Source organism: Centrocercus urophasianus, unplaced genomic scaffold (genome assembly GCF_019232065.1).
Source record: "Centrocercus urophasianus isolate 14NV4802_14NV808 unplaced genomic scaffold, USGS_Curo_1.0 seq_11, whole genome shotgun sequence".
Taxonomy (NCBI): domain Eukaryota; kingdom Metazoa; phylum Chordata; class Aves; order Galliformes; family Phasianidae; genus Centrocercus; species Centrocercus urophasianus.
The window spans coordinates 88,405,094-88,419,360 of NW_024884253.1; the positions used below are offsets into that span (position 1 = coordinate 88,405,094).

A 14,267-nucleotide genomic window follows, 5' to 3' on the forward strand; every position below is an offset into this window, starting at 1 on the left:
TGGAACATTTGGAAATGTTACTCAAGAGGAGGGATATGAACAGGAAGGAAGTAAAAGAGAAGAGGAAGAAGAAGGGGTGGGTTGAGTCTCCAGCTAAGTAGCAAGGAGAAGCCTTCCTCATAGGGTCCAACTTTACGTTGTCGAGGAGAATATTAAAATGAACATATTTGGAGGGTTGTGGGGAATAGATCAAGTTTAAGAAGTCGGCAAAGGAATCTGTGACTGAGCACTCCTCTCCAGAGTCTGAATAGGTTCTCATGTTGTTTAGTACATAGTGCCTAGTAGAGCCTAGTGTTGGTTTTCATTGCACTAGTAAACTGTTCTCTATGAAACTGTTTTTCGAATGGATGGTGCCTACAATTGTCTTCACTTAGGTTATTAACTTCATTAGCCAAGATTTTTAACTGTGCATAAAACAGTGCTGCTGGTGAATTATAAGCTTTAATTACAAATGTGACTTTTCCCGCATTTTTTGTCAAACTTACACATGGGGAATAACCACATCCAAAGAGTATGCAAAAGCAGAAATTCCGAATCAGCAGTTTCAAATTTTAATTGAAAACTGCTCGTGTTTTCACTTCCAGGGTGGATTATTTGATTTTCTTTAGAAGTGTAGCTGAAGCCTGAGGCCTCTTGGTCTGCCATCTGAACTTGGCACCCAGGTTAATGGAAACAGTGGACTAATTTATTACTTAGCCCGCTGCCAGGGAGAGTAAATGTAGAATGGATATATTAAGTAATTTTTTTTGTTTTCTTCTTACGGAGATTGTGAAGGTATAATTGTTTATGAAGGTCTTGGGTTTGTTATTGATGTCAATAGAAAAAAACACAAAGATAATTCTGAGTGGCCACAGCCCCTTCTGAAAGAAAAAACGATGTGATGAAGTAATTAAAAATGTCATTGTATGTCCAGATCTTACAAGAATTACTCAGCAAATCTGTGGAGGTAATTTTTAGTATTTGACAGGATTAGGTGTGTAAAATAAAGAGTAGCAAGTGATTGCCTCAAGTCTGTTGCTTGTTTAATAAGGAATTTATAATGTTTTACAAGTGCTCTGTGGGTGGGTAGTCATAAATAAGACCATAGGATGGAACATTTACGAAACAGATAACGTTTTCTAGGTTTGGTGATAACTGATGTAACATTATTTTCACCCAAGGTGAATATACGTGAGTAAGTTAGCATAATTAACGCTGAGTTATATGTATATATATTTAGTTAGTTGAAATTACAAGATTTCTGGTAACTGAAAACTGTGTTAGCACTTGCCATTATAAACATATATAAACCTCCTTGCCTAAAGCCTACAGTGGCAGAATGTCAGAAGTAGTCTTGGGTCAATGTGCTTGCACCTGAGCACGGCCTTTTAGAATACTTGATTATACCTAAAATGTTTACTTGCACGTGAGCTCTGTGGTGGTGACTCTCAATCAAATTCCGTGAAAACAGAAGAATTAAACATCTGGTAGCAGGATAAAGTCTGTGTTATAAATTCTGTATGAATTTCTCTATTTATAGATAGGTACCTCATGTCATTTGTCTCTTATTTCAGTCTTCCTTACTGTCTGCGATCAGTTTTGTTGCAGGTTGGTATTTTTCACCCAAAGAGTAGCATGTTTATGTGCAAGCTTTCTTCTGTTACTTTGACACTTTGCTTCAAGAAATTGAGTCTGTAGTCTGTGCCAAGATGGTTTGTTGCTGAGTGTGACACATATGGCATGGGATATCTTTTGTGTGGGTTTAGATGAGTGTCATGGCTGTGTCCCTTCCCAGCCTTTTGGCAGTTCACAGCCTCCTGGCTTTGAAGGGTTGTTGGAGAGGGCCTTGATGTTATGGCAGCATTGCTTAGCTATAGTGAAACATCGGAGCAGTGCCAGCACTGTTCTTGCTACAAGCACAGAGCACAGCGCTGTATGGGCTGCTGTGGGAAGCGTCATCCCAGCCAGGCCCATTACAGTACGGCAGTCGTAGTGCCTCTGAGCTTAGAAGGCTGCTTCCTTCAGTGCTCTTCAGGCAGCCTGGGCATCATTTGTTAATAAACAGAGTATGTATGCGACCAGTTATTCGTGGGACTGCTATGCCCTTGCCGACTCCTTAAAGGTTGTTACAGAACATTCTGGGTCGGGTGATTTGTTCTGACATATCACTGGCTGATGCTGTCAGTCTGAGCTGCCGAGACAGGGAGCTACATCACAGGCACACGGGAAAGGAGCATGTAGGTGAGTTTCAAAACTGCGTTCAATTTCAAAAAAGGTTTTGCATAGGACATGAAGAACAGTTGTCAGACAACGGCATTCTCTATCTTCCTGGCGTTAGGCATTGGTTTGACAAGATGTGCAGTGTCAGATTTGTATGTAAATACATCATTGAGCATGGCACCAGCCCTTAGCTGAGTTTTGTGGGCTTTTCCCACCATTTTCTCACATTTGAAGTGCTGGCTTGCTTCCATGAAGACTTCCTACATATATACTTTTTCAGTAGTATTTTTATCAGGCCTGTTTTCTTCTCCTTGTTCTTAATGCTTTTACTTTTCAAAACTTTATTGTGCATCCTAGGAAAGGGTTGCTAAGAGGGAGGCAGAAAGAGGGAAAGCCAATGAAGTAGTGATCACAAATATTGCCCCTATGAGTCTGCTGGGAAATGAAATCAGGTTTAGCTCTTCTAGACACTAGTGAGCCTGAACTAATTTGAGTTTACGCTTTTAGAAAAAAGAGTCTGTGTAGAGAATCAGGACTGCAGGATGGAGTTTTACTGGAGTCTTTTTTTCAAGCTTTGTCTTCTGGGCTCTTGAGGACCCCTTTCCTTGAAGTTACTGTTTGTCTGTCTCAGCCTATTTTCCTCTTTTCATATGCTGAATTCCTGACGTTCTCTAGTACACAGTAAGTAAAACATGTTGCTTTGGCTACACTAGCCTGGTGTCTCAGTGTGCTGTTACTGTTAGTCAAAGTGAGATAGAAGATCGAGGTCAGGTAGGAAAAGTGTTTGGGGAATGGTGTGGGGAATACCTCAGAAAACTTGAGCTCTGGTTGCTAATGCGTTGACAGTTTTAGGGGAAAGGCACCACAAATCAGTCATCTTTCAGATCCATGACAGTAAATGTAAGAGTAGAAAGGTTTATCAGCTGCATGTTGAATTCAGAACGCTTTGTCACACCTAATATGTTCTATATGCCCTGAGTTTAGAATGAGTAGTCAGATATAGAAATGTAAATCGGAAGTGCTTTGTGCTCCTTGCTCTAAAGCCCTGGCAGACATCTGTACTGTGTGTACAGACAGTACAAAGACTAATTTGCCAGGTTCACACAGGAAGCCTCACTCTCAAGTCCAAACCATGTAGCCTTCCTTTTGTTGTTATTAGGTAAATGTTTTTACTGAGACAAAATCATTTGACTTCTTCTGTTTATGGACAGCATCCAAGTGAGTTTTAAAAAGATTACAGCAAGATACAGTATTTATGTGCAGTTCTTAATACGTATATTACTGCTGTGAAATTTTTACTGTTGAAATATGGCTTGTTTCTTATGGCATGTAGATGATACGATTGCTTAAGTACCTGGGGAATTCTGTAAAGAATTTCTGATCTATTTCACTGCCTTACCTTTCTCTTTACTGCTGGTCCTTCATTTAAGCAGTCCTTAAAATAAGTGAATATTCTATTGGTTTCCTTCAGATTTTGCCCTTTGTTTTAGTAATAGTGCCTGGAGGAATGGAATTGTAGGTTACTGAAGACTTGTTTTTTTAATAAAGTGAAAAACATCACTGAAGAAATAAATTTATAACCATTTAATTTAAACCATTTAATTTAAACCATTATGTGTTTTGAAAACCTCTGATGTTACTGTGTTATCTTCATGTACATTACAAAACCTGCATTTGTTTATCATTGCTGACTGTGGTGATGTGTTTATTGAAAGTGTTGGTAGATTCCCTTTTGAAAAGTGAAAGAAAAAAGTGAGTTAAATTTTAAAAAGCCTCAGAAGGTGCACAACAGTGTGGACTTTTTCATCTCCATTTACCAGTGTGTTTCAAACTGCTAAGATAGTTCTGTTTCCTGAGAGACCTGCTGAGGTGCTTACTGAGGTTTGTATGAATGGAAAAATGTGGTCATTTGGGCAGATATCATTTGGGCTTTGGTTAAAATTCAGAACAGTTTGAATAGTTGCATGACTGTAAAAAGCACTACTTTGTGCCATGATCCATAGGATTTTAGTGAATTTCAGTTGTCTCTTGTTTTCATACACTTCACATAATTTTTGTTTTGCAAGTACAGTATGATCTTGCAATGGATTCTGAGTGTGCCTAAAAATGCTCGTTAATTCTATACAAGTCCACTTTTATTGGTCTATCAAAGCACACAGTGATAGAATCATAGACTCATAGAATGGCTTGAGTTGGAAGGGACCTCAAGGATCATCAGGTTCCAACCCCCTGCCACAGACAGTGTTGTCAGCTGCTGGATGAAGTACTAGGACAGGTTGCCAGGGCCCCATCCAACCTGGCCTCAAACACAGCCTCTCTGGGCAACCTGTTCCAGCACCTCACCACTCTCTCAGTAAAAAACTTCACCCTGATGTCTAATCTAAATTTCTCCTCCTTTTGTTTAAAACCACTCCCCCTTGTCCTACCCATATCTACCCATGCAAAAACTTGATTTCCCTCGTGTTTGTAAACTCCCTTTAAGTATTGGAAGGCCGCAATGAGATCTCCCTGCAGCCTTCTCTTTTCAAAGCTGAATAAGCCCAGTTCCTTCAGCAAGTTTATTCTGTTTGTATCTCCCCTGACATCTCTCTTCTTCATTACCCACTTCACTCTTACCAACCACTGCTTGCTGTTTCTCACAGAAGTCCATACATAAAAGCAGTGGTCATTGTTTTTACCCTGGTAGGACAGGAATCTTTCCAGAGACCCTGAATTGTATTCAGTTCCCCTTAATGGGGTGTGGGCATCAGGTCTGTTGGATTTAGCCAGAGTTATGAAGAAAATTCAATAGACTGCTTTTTGTCTCACTTTTGTCTTCAAACTCAACTTTTCAAGAAGCAGAATGAAAGAACAGGTAGGACAGTTTGCTTCCCTGAACTGCACCAGCCCAGCCAAATGTAACTTACTGAGGAATTTGCCATGAGAAATACAAGAGTCCTTTTCCTTTGCTGCACAGCTCTGAAGCCAGAGATGACTAGATTGTGTGTAGGGGGGATGCCATCTAGTTTATAATCTAGCATGCTGTGAAAGCTGGACAGAGGTGAGCTCACAAAATCCCTCCAACCTGAAATGTCCCAAACTGATACTGACGTTCGTCTGAGACCAGTTGGATTTTTTTTTTTTTTTTTTTGCATGTTTGTGAGGTTTTTTTTCCCCCTCTGTCAGCAAAGACAAGCTCGCTTTGAGGAAAATGTGTCCAGCAAATTCTTATGGAAAAGCTTTAATACGGAGATGAGAATGATAGAAAAAAATTGCAGTGGTTCAGAAGGTGTAACTTACAGTCACTGATGTTTCGTACAGGGATTCAAAGTTTTCAGTGGCATTGTCATTCTCAATTGTGTGAAACTTCCTTTCTTTAACCTTCATCTTGTTTTCCTTTAATTTCTCCTTTTTTTTAATAGCCTGTTATGTTGTAGCAACACTGATAACAGATCTTTTACGTTGTCTTGATGTTCCAAAGGTAAATGAAGTTAATGTCAGCCAGAATTGTAATACCTGTAGAGGTTTTAGAGCCAGCTCAGCTAGGTGTTCCCAACAAGTCATGTTAATTATTTGTTTATAGCATTAAGATGACAAAATTGACCACATTGTTTGTAATAACATTAAATCACTTCTTATCACTTTAAAAAAAAAAAAGGAATAGAAATAGTCTTTATTTATACTAGCATGGGAAATGCATGCTAGTAAAAATCTAAACAGCAGTAAAAAACTGAATTTTTATTTGAGATATGTTTTTGGTGATGTTGAAACACTGTTTTCACAGAACATCCTGTAAAAATCAACAAGGCGATTGGAACTAGAGAATTCTTTTAATAGGCTAATAAAAATGAGAGATTCATCTATGGGAGTCTAGAAGTAATGAATTGAGTGAACTGGGCGTTAGATCATCATAAATGACAGAGCTAGCTGGAAATTTGTGTATGATCATCGAATCGTTAAGGTTGGAAAGACCACTGAGATCATGTAGTCCAGTTGTGTTCAGCACTATTGTACTCATTTATTTTTTCATTTGAAGGACAGTTATTTATGCTTTGTTAATTTCAGGAAAGAAGTGGAGAAAACTTTATTAATATAAAGAAGTTATAACAATCCTTTTATAGAAGTTATAACAATCCTTTTATAATAAGTTTTGCAAAAGCAGCATCCCAAATATTATGCGTGGTGCATACAGGTTTGTTCTATACAGTTGATTTTTTGAAGGATTGTAAATTACTGCTTTTAATTCAGACCATTTTTTCTTAACTTCTTGGCACCTCTGTTTTTCTTTGTTTTCCAGGAACTGTAATTGGTGTTGTCATCTACACAGGGAAGGAAACTCGAAGTGTAATGAACACGTCCAATCCAAAAAATAAGGTCTGTTAGCCTTACTGTGTCATTTCCTTCTTTTATTTTCATAAAACATAAATGGATGTACCTGTAAGCAAAGACCTACACGTTCTGAGGTATTTTGTGTGTGTGTTGGATTGAATTGAGTGTTGATTTAAGAAGCGAATTCTGCCTCAGTCTCATTCCATAATTAAAACTAGTCTTCCTTCATCTAGGCCTATTACAGGTACTAATGGAAATATATTGTTTTCAAATATGAATATGCATCCTTATACTTCTCTATTTCTGCATCACAGCAGATTATGGTCTCCCACTTCACTTCTCTCAGATTATTTTTTTTTTTTACTGTAAAATATTTGGCCAAAACTGCACAGGAATTGTGAAGAATGTTCGAAACAGGCTACTAAAATTTGTGCTGGATCTCAGAGTAAGTAGAGTGGGATAACAGAGGTTTCAGTGAGTACCTGGAACGTTGTTGCGGAGGTTTTTATTAGTTTTGTAAGCAATGTGAACATCTTCAAGAGAGGTGTTGCCTTTTAGAAAAATCTTACAAGTTTTGTGCACACTTCTCCGTGTGCAATATTTCAGTTCAAATCAGTGGAAATGGTTAGTTTCATCAGCGAGGTTTCTAAAGCAGGTCAGGAGGGCTCTCAGTCATAATGCTACAAAACTTTAGGCTGCATCTTCCAACCGAGACCTCTGTTTAGTAGGAAGATATTTAATGATTTTGAAAGGGAAAAAATATTGCAAGAGATTTAAAAAACGTAATTGCCAGGTTGCACCATCCTTAGTAGATGGCTCTGAGTAGGAGCGTCAAGAATGAAATAGCACAAATGGCTTGAAGCAGTTATTATTGTTCCCCTGAGTGTATTGATTTGTGTTTGTAATAGAGATGCTTATAAATGTCTCAATGACAGGGACGGGTGATATATACCATTACATGGCTTAAAATGTCCTTTTATTATTTTGATATATGTAACATATGTTTTAAAATAATAGGCTTCAATTGAAGTAGAATGATTGTGGTTCATAATTACCTTCTTTTTTATCTGATACAAAGAGAAGCCTTTTATTAAAGAGAATTCTGGGAATTCTGAGCAGATTTTGATTAATAAATAATACAGGTGTTTAAAAGTATTTAATATAGTAAATTGATACGTAGGGTAGCATGCATGAATATAACATGCTTTCCTGGAATTAAACAGATTCTGGAGATGTGCTCCATGTAAATATTTGCTGCAATTTTCACATGACTATTTCACACTGGGAAATATGTTAAAGAATAACAGGATCTGTTCTGAATATTTTCTGAATTACTGCTGGCATCGAAACAGTTGCTCTAAGTTGAATTTAATATTGAGTTGCAAATAAACCTACAATGAAGTGATCCAGTGGCATGTTGAGGAGATGCAGCATGCTTTTTAACATTAGGACAGTAGACCACCATTACTTGCATAAGGCCCTAAGATTACAACTGGAAACATCTAAAACTTGGTCTTGTATCTACAGTGGCAATGCAAATAAACTTTGAATTTTTATGAAGCACTGAAGCAAAATATTCTGCACAAACACACAGTCACATTCTAGTAACATCTTCTGGCATATAGTGTAGTATCAGCTTGAGAACCACTAGAAATCATGCTATCATACAGCATTTAATCTGCTACTGATGAGGCAAGTGCTGCTCGTGTAAATAAATGTTACTCATTTATTGTCCAGCGGACTGTTCTGTTAAAATATGCAGTATTCTAAACATGTATATTTATTTGTTTCTCAGAGATGGTTTAGCTAATAGCTATCTACTAAATGTGAAGCATTAAGGCATATAGTACGTGTATCTGGTCAAATGTCTTTGCCTTGGTAGTTCCTGTAGTGTGTTTCAAAAGTATGAAGATTTGTAGTGAACAGGCAAACATTCTGTAGAGCTTGCTTGCTACTTGAGTTTCCTCCATTTTGTGTCAGCTGTCTTCCTCATCCCTTTGTAAAAGTGTAAATGAGTCTTGCATGTACCAATTGGTGAGGATTTCTTCCCCATCCATGGACACGATGTCCATACTTGCAGTGTAATTAGCAAGGATGGATTTGGGAACTGGAAACATTAAAATGCTGCCATGGCAAATGAGTAAGTAATAAAAATGTGTGTTGGTATAGAAAATAATTATCAACATTTCGTAACATGCATTTTAAGTTCTACCTTTCTGTGGAATTAACATCCTTCTGTGTTTGCATCTTCTACCACTGGCTGAGATCACTTTGCATGTTTCTGTAACGTAAGGCACTTATTGCTTATAAATAGTGTTCTGTCCTAGCTGGCAATACAAGGAGAACAGCAGAAGCCAATTCATTCTTTCTCTGTGTATTTGGGAAAGGGACTCATCCTTTTTTTTTTCTTTTTCTTTTTTTTCCAAGCCTGGCAATGATGTTTGCATGTTTGATGGAGCTTAAAACAGTCCTTGAGTTTAGAAAAGAGATTACAATTGCGAGATTAAATGCAGATGTTTATTAAATAAATAAAAATGTGCACCTAATTGTTGCCGAAACAAAATCAGAATTGCTGCCCATATTATTACTGCAAGGTCCAAAGGAAATAAATCTGCCTTATTCTTTAAGTAACACTTGCTCCAAATTCTGTTTTAGAACTGTTTTTAAATTGCAGTTCTCTGCCTTTGAAAAGAAGTGGAAATAATATTCTAGAGATTTTGTTATAAAATGTGTTGATTTACTCTTGTTCAGAACATGTGTAGTTTTGGGAGGAAGCAAACACGGAGATGTAGGATTCTCCATTTACTGAAGTTTCCATACTGAAACTTCTATGGCAAGATATCTCCAGAAATGACTCATTATTCCTCTCTTCATTGAAATATTCCTTGTAAAATAAATGCTTCAGTTGTCTTTCTTACTGTAGTGTAACTGCACTGCTGTACTTTGTACTATGAACTGAGTTTTTCTAATGGCAATTTTTTCATTTTCCCCCTTAAGTGTAGATGCTTTTCAGCTAAGCCACCATCAAAATGTAGAGATGCAGGCCAGCTCCATAAAGAGTTTTTAGCAAAAGGCTAAAACTGAAATGAGTTTAAGCAAAATTTGGTATCAGAAATTATAAAATGTGTGTACCTGTTCAAGCATGTGATTTCTGTGTGTTAGACTTGCAGGGATTTATTGTGTTCACTGAAGTATTTAGTCTTTCAAGCAACAGTTTCCTTAACGTGAAGTCAACACTTTGTGGGTTTTTTTATTACAATTATAGAAATTGTTTCATTGCCTAAGGATGCAGACGTAGTCAGAGAAAACACAAAGATAGAAGAGAATTTTCCTAAGGGATCAGTTTAATACGCTTCTAATTCCAAACAACATAAAGAAAAATGATTTCTAGCAAGGCTTAATTTCAGTATAAAATAATGACTATATTGTGCTTTAGATAAATGTAGAAATGGTAGCATCGTTGTTATTATGGTGCAGTGGCTCTGCTCTCTACCTCATTGGCAGTCACAACAGCTTACTCAGGAACACAGTTCCATCCTTTTAACTTAATAAATAAATACAAACAGATTGAATTGTGTTCTTCACAGTGCTGTAATCAGTAATCAATCCTGTTTGGACGGATATTCTTAAACTTTGGCTTTCTGGATAAAGTTGGACTTGTCAGTGCTAAAGGTCATATACAGGTGTTAATTAACCAAGAGGGAAATTAACCAACTAAGGTTATTTATTTATTTAGCGTGGCATTTTGCAGTATTCGCTCATTCTTACCTATTTAAAGTGCACTGCAGGGTTTTTGTTGGTTTTTTGTTGTTGCTTGTTTGTTTTTGCTATCCAGTTTCAGAATAGCTTTTGCAGTTCTGGTTTTCATTAAAAGCAACGATGTTAGTATAGTCACCTGGCAAAGGTGACCTGTCTCCATCGGTAGAAACAGATTTGAGGGCTGAAGTTTTTAAATATATGTGTACACACACAGAGATTCACACACATATCTTTATATTTGGATGTAGAATTGAATTTGAAGGAAGGTATTTTGTGTACCAAGATCAAAACAGTAAAATAATCTGGTCTGTGTAATGAATGTGTACTAGAATGTGTTAAAACAAATAGAAATCATCTTAAATAAAACTGCTGTGAGATAAGTAACGTCTGTAAAGGAGATACAGAATATGACTTCTGTGCTTCAGAATAGTACAAAAAATAGTTTTGATCAATAGATGTTGTTCTGATGTTGTTCTCCCTTTGTTGTTTGATTGTTCTTTAAAAAGTCGCCTGTGAGACTGGAAGTAGTTAAAAATAGTAGTTAAGTGCCCCAATGGAACACTATCAGATAATACAGACGAGTTTGCTGTTATCTACAGAGCTTGAGGAGAGCCTCAGAAACACGGTGACTTAGTTCTGTTACTGCAGTGTTGCATAAGGGCCAGTAACCTGTACAGTTTTGTTATTAAACTGGGAATTTAATATTGGCCGTAGTTGATTTGAGAATTGAGGGAATTAAATAGCTTGCTCTGGTTGTATACAGTAGAGAGAAACAAAGCAGAACCACCTTGAAAAAATGTTGCTTGACTCCTAATGACAAATTTCAAGGGTTTAGAAAGAGAGAAGGGTTTATATATTGCTTTTTATTGGAGTATGGTCTGCTGTGCTTAATCCTCCTAAAAGACCTTTCTGTGTAGGATGAAACTGGGAATGCTGTTTCCTACATTAAGTAGTCCTCAAACTGAGTTTGTGTCCCTTCTGCCTGGAGCTTCAGTCCAAGAAATATCTGAAAACCAGCTTCCTTACAGGTGTAAGAAACCTCTGTCAGAGGAAGGGAGAGCTGCTGGAATTGGGCCATGTGGAAAATGCATGAAATATAGCTTTGGTGCTGTTCTCTTGATATGCTCTTATCTGCACAAAAGAGTGAATGTTTCATAAGGTGGGAAGTAGAGGAGGGAGAACCTTGGTGTGTTAATAACACTGCTGTGACTGAACAGCACTGCCGCCCCCGAGGGCTGGAGAGTCTTAGTGAGATGGATGGAACAGTGTTAGATAAGGAAGGGGACAAAAGATGTCATTCCTAAAAAAGACTGAAAAGGAACAGCTGAATGGCAGATGAGCCACCCTTGTTATTCCAAAACCCAGATTAGAACATTGCAGTGCTGCCAAACATTACTGACAGTTTCCAGGAATCAAACCACGAGCAAACTTTGTGTCCTTTACTCACAGCCAGAAGGAGTATATCTCATTGCTATCATTACCATTAACTCCATGAACTGAAATAGCAGCGTTGTGGAGCCAGATGTTTCAGTCATTGGATGACTAATATGGAAAAAGTGCAATTCCACATAGTGGAACTGATGCTTTCATTCATACGTAGAAAAGTAGAACAAATATGCATTTACATCACTGCATTAAAACAATACAAAAAATGTTACCAGTGGAGAACAGTGTCTCAGTAAAGACTGAAGATCTTGATTGATGCCTTTGAGTACACAGGTGGAAAGTATTCACTTGATACAAACAAATACACGGGTACAGGTTTTTTGGAGTAGGACAGTTGGATGACAGGTCATTAGTCCAACTGTCTGACCACCTAAGGACTAACAAAAAGTTAAAGCGTATTAATGAGAGAACATTGTCCCAGTGTCCCTTGAGCACTGACACGTACAGGACATCAACCACCTCTCTGAGAAGCCTGTTTCACTATCTGACCTCATGGCACAGATTTTTCCCAGTGCTCAGTTTGACCCTCCCTGGCTCACTGATGTGCCATTCCCATCCTGCCATCAGTGGCCAGGAGCAGAGCCCAGCAGCTCCCTTTGCTGCCCTTCCTCATGGAACTGCAGAGAGCAATGAGGTCACCTCTGGGCCTCTTCTTCTCCTGACTGCACAGCCCAAGTATCCGTAGTCTTTCTTCACAGAACATGCCTTCCAGCCATGTTAACAGCTTTGGTGCCTCCTCTGGATGCTTTCAAGTACCTTAACACCTTTTTTTAATATTGTGGAGCTCAGAACTGCACACAGTATCCAATGTGAGACTGCACCACCACTAAATACAGTGTGGTAACCACCTCTTTTGACCAGCTGTCTGTGCTGTGTTTAATTAACCCCAAAATGCAGTTTGCTCCTTGGCTGTTAGGCATGCTGCTGGCTCATGCTGACCCTGCTGCTACCTGCACTCTCAGGTCACTTTGACATCTACCATTTAGCCAGTTCATCACTCAGCATAGCGTGAACCTATTCATCTCACAGTTGGACGAATTCTCCAGGAAGATTACATCCACTGCCTTCTGTTCAGCCACCATGTGGATGACCTTATTCTATGGCAGGCATGTCCAACCTGCAGGCTGCATTCGGCCCAGAACAGCCCATACTGCAGCTCTCTCCTTGCTTTGTGCCATCATGATGGTGGCTTTTCCCCCTTAAGCAGTCTGGCCCAGCCCCAAGCATGTACCTATAGCTCAGAACAACCCAACATCAGTGTGTGATTGCATTGTCTGGGCTGAAACCAGTACATGGGGAGGGTGCAATGCTAACTCTCAGGTGATGGCAAAAAATTATTTGCATGTTGATAACGTTGGCTAAATGCAGTGCTCTGAACGGTGAATATGCAGCCTTGTTTTCCTTTCTGATACTGAAATTTGAGAATAGGTTTCAAGATTACAGAAAAAAAATCAAGTTTTTGTTATATTTGCGACTCCATTATCAGTCAGCATAAATACATTGCAGGCAGATTTTCAAGTGAAATGGGTAGAGTTACAATCAGATATTCAACTCAGAAATTTCATCATGTCTCTTTAACAGATTTCTATAAAACTATCTTGCCAGAGAAAAATATCCCTCGCTTCACAAGCATACCTTATTCATCTTGCCACTTTTTGGCAGTACGTACATTTGTGAGCAAATAATTTTCAAGGATGAAGCACAGGAAGAATAAAATGTCATCAGAAATCTCTGATGAACAACTTGAGAACTCACTAAGAATGGCAGCCACTTCCATCAAATGAGAATGGTGCATTCATTAGTTTTGCAGAAACAAAACAACGTCAAATTTCCCACTGTTTTTGTGTTTTTGTTGCTGTCATTTTAAAAATGGTTTAATAAAAAATATGTTTTTAAATGAGATGTTACCCATAGACATTAATGATATTATGTATTTTACAAGTGGCCCCAAACAATCCTTCTCTTAAGATGACCCAGGTGAGCCAAAATGTTACACACTCATGTCCTAGGATGAGGTCAGATTGCTAAGGCAGGACTTTCCCTTAACGAGCCCACGTTGTTTATACCTGATGATAGCTTTGTTCTTTAAATATCTTTCAGTAACCCCCAGGACAATCTTCTCCATAGCTTTTCCAGGGGCTGATGTTAGAGTAACAGGTCAGTCGTTTTCTCTTCTTTCCTTTTTGTAGGTGTGTTTAATGCTGGCTAGCTTCCAGTCAGCAGGGACCTCCCCATATTCCCAGAACATTTGGTAAATTGTTGAGGGGAGTCCAACTGTAACATCCATTAACTTCATTAGTACTGTATTTTTTTAATTGTCTTCTGTTCTTTATATTCCAAAAGTAGTAAAATGGTAACACTACACATGGGACCAGAGCACCTGAGAGGGAAAAAAAGTAAATGGCTCTGTTTAAGGTATTGGACTTTGCTTTTCGTCCAACTTAATGGTTATAGTGCTGGCAAAGTGCTATTTCTGTTGGATTTGCATGGATGTGATGATGTCTGTAGCCTCAGAGCAAGCCTGATGTTAATTTTCCTTGCTATCCAGAAAGTAA

The 14,267-nt window shown here is 38.3% G+C and overlaps 1 protein-coding gene across 3 annotated transcripts in view; it reads left to right on the forward strand.

Moving 5' to 3' along the window:
* Nucleotides 1-14,267, forward strand: part of ATP9B (ATPase phospholipid transporting 9B (putative)) — a 156,580-nt gene that overhangs the window by 76,658 nt on the left and 65,655 nt on the right. For all 3 annotated transcript variants that reach the window (XM_042837054.1, XM_042837062.1, XM_042837070.1), the window contains exon 11: nucleotides 6,476-6,552. In XM_042837054.1, the coding sequence (XP_042692988.1) occupies nucleotides 6,476-6,552 (77 nt within the window). The remainder of the gene's footprint in view (nucleotides 1-6,475; nucleotides 6,553-14,267) is intronic.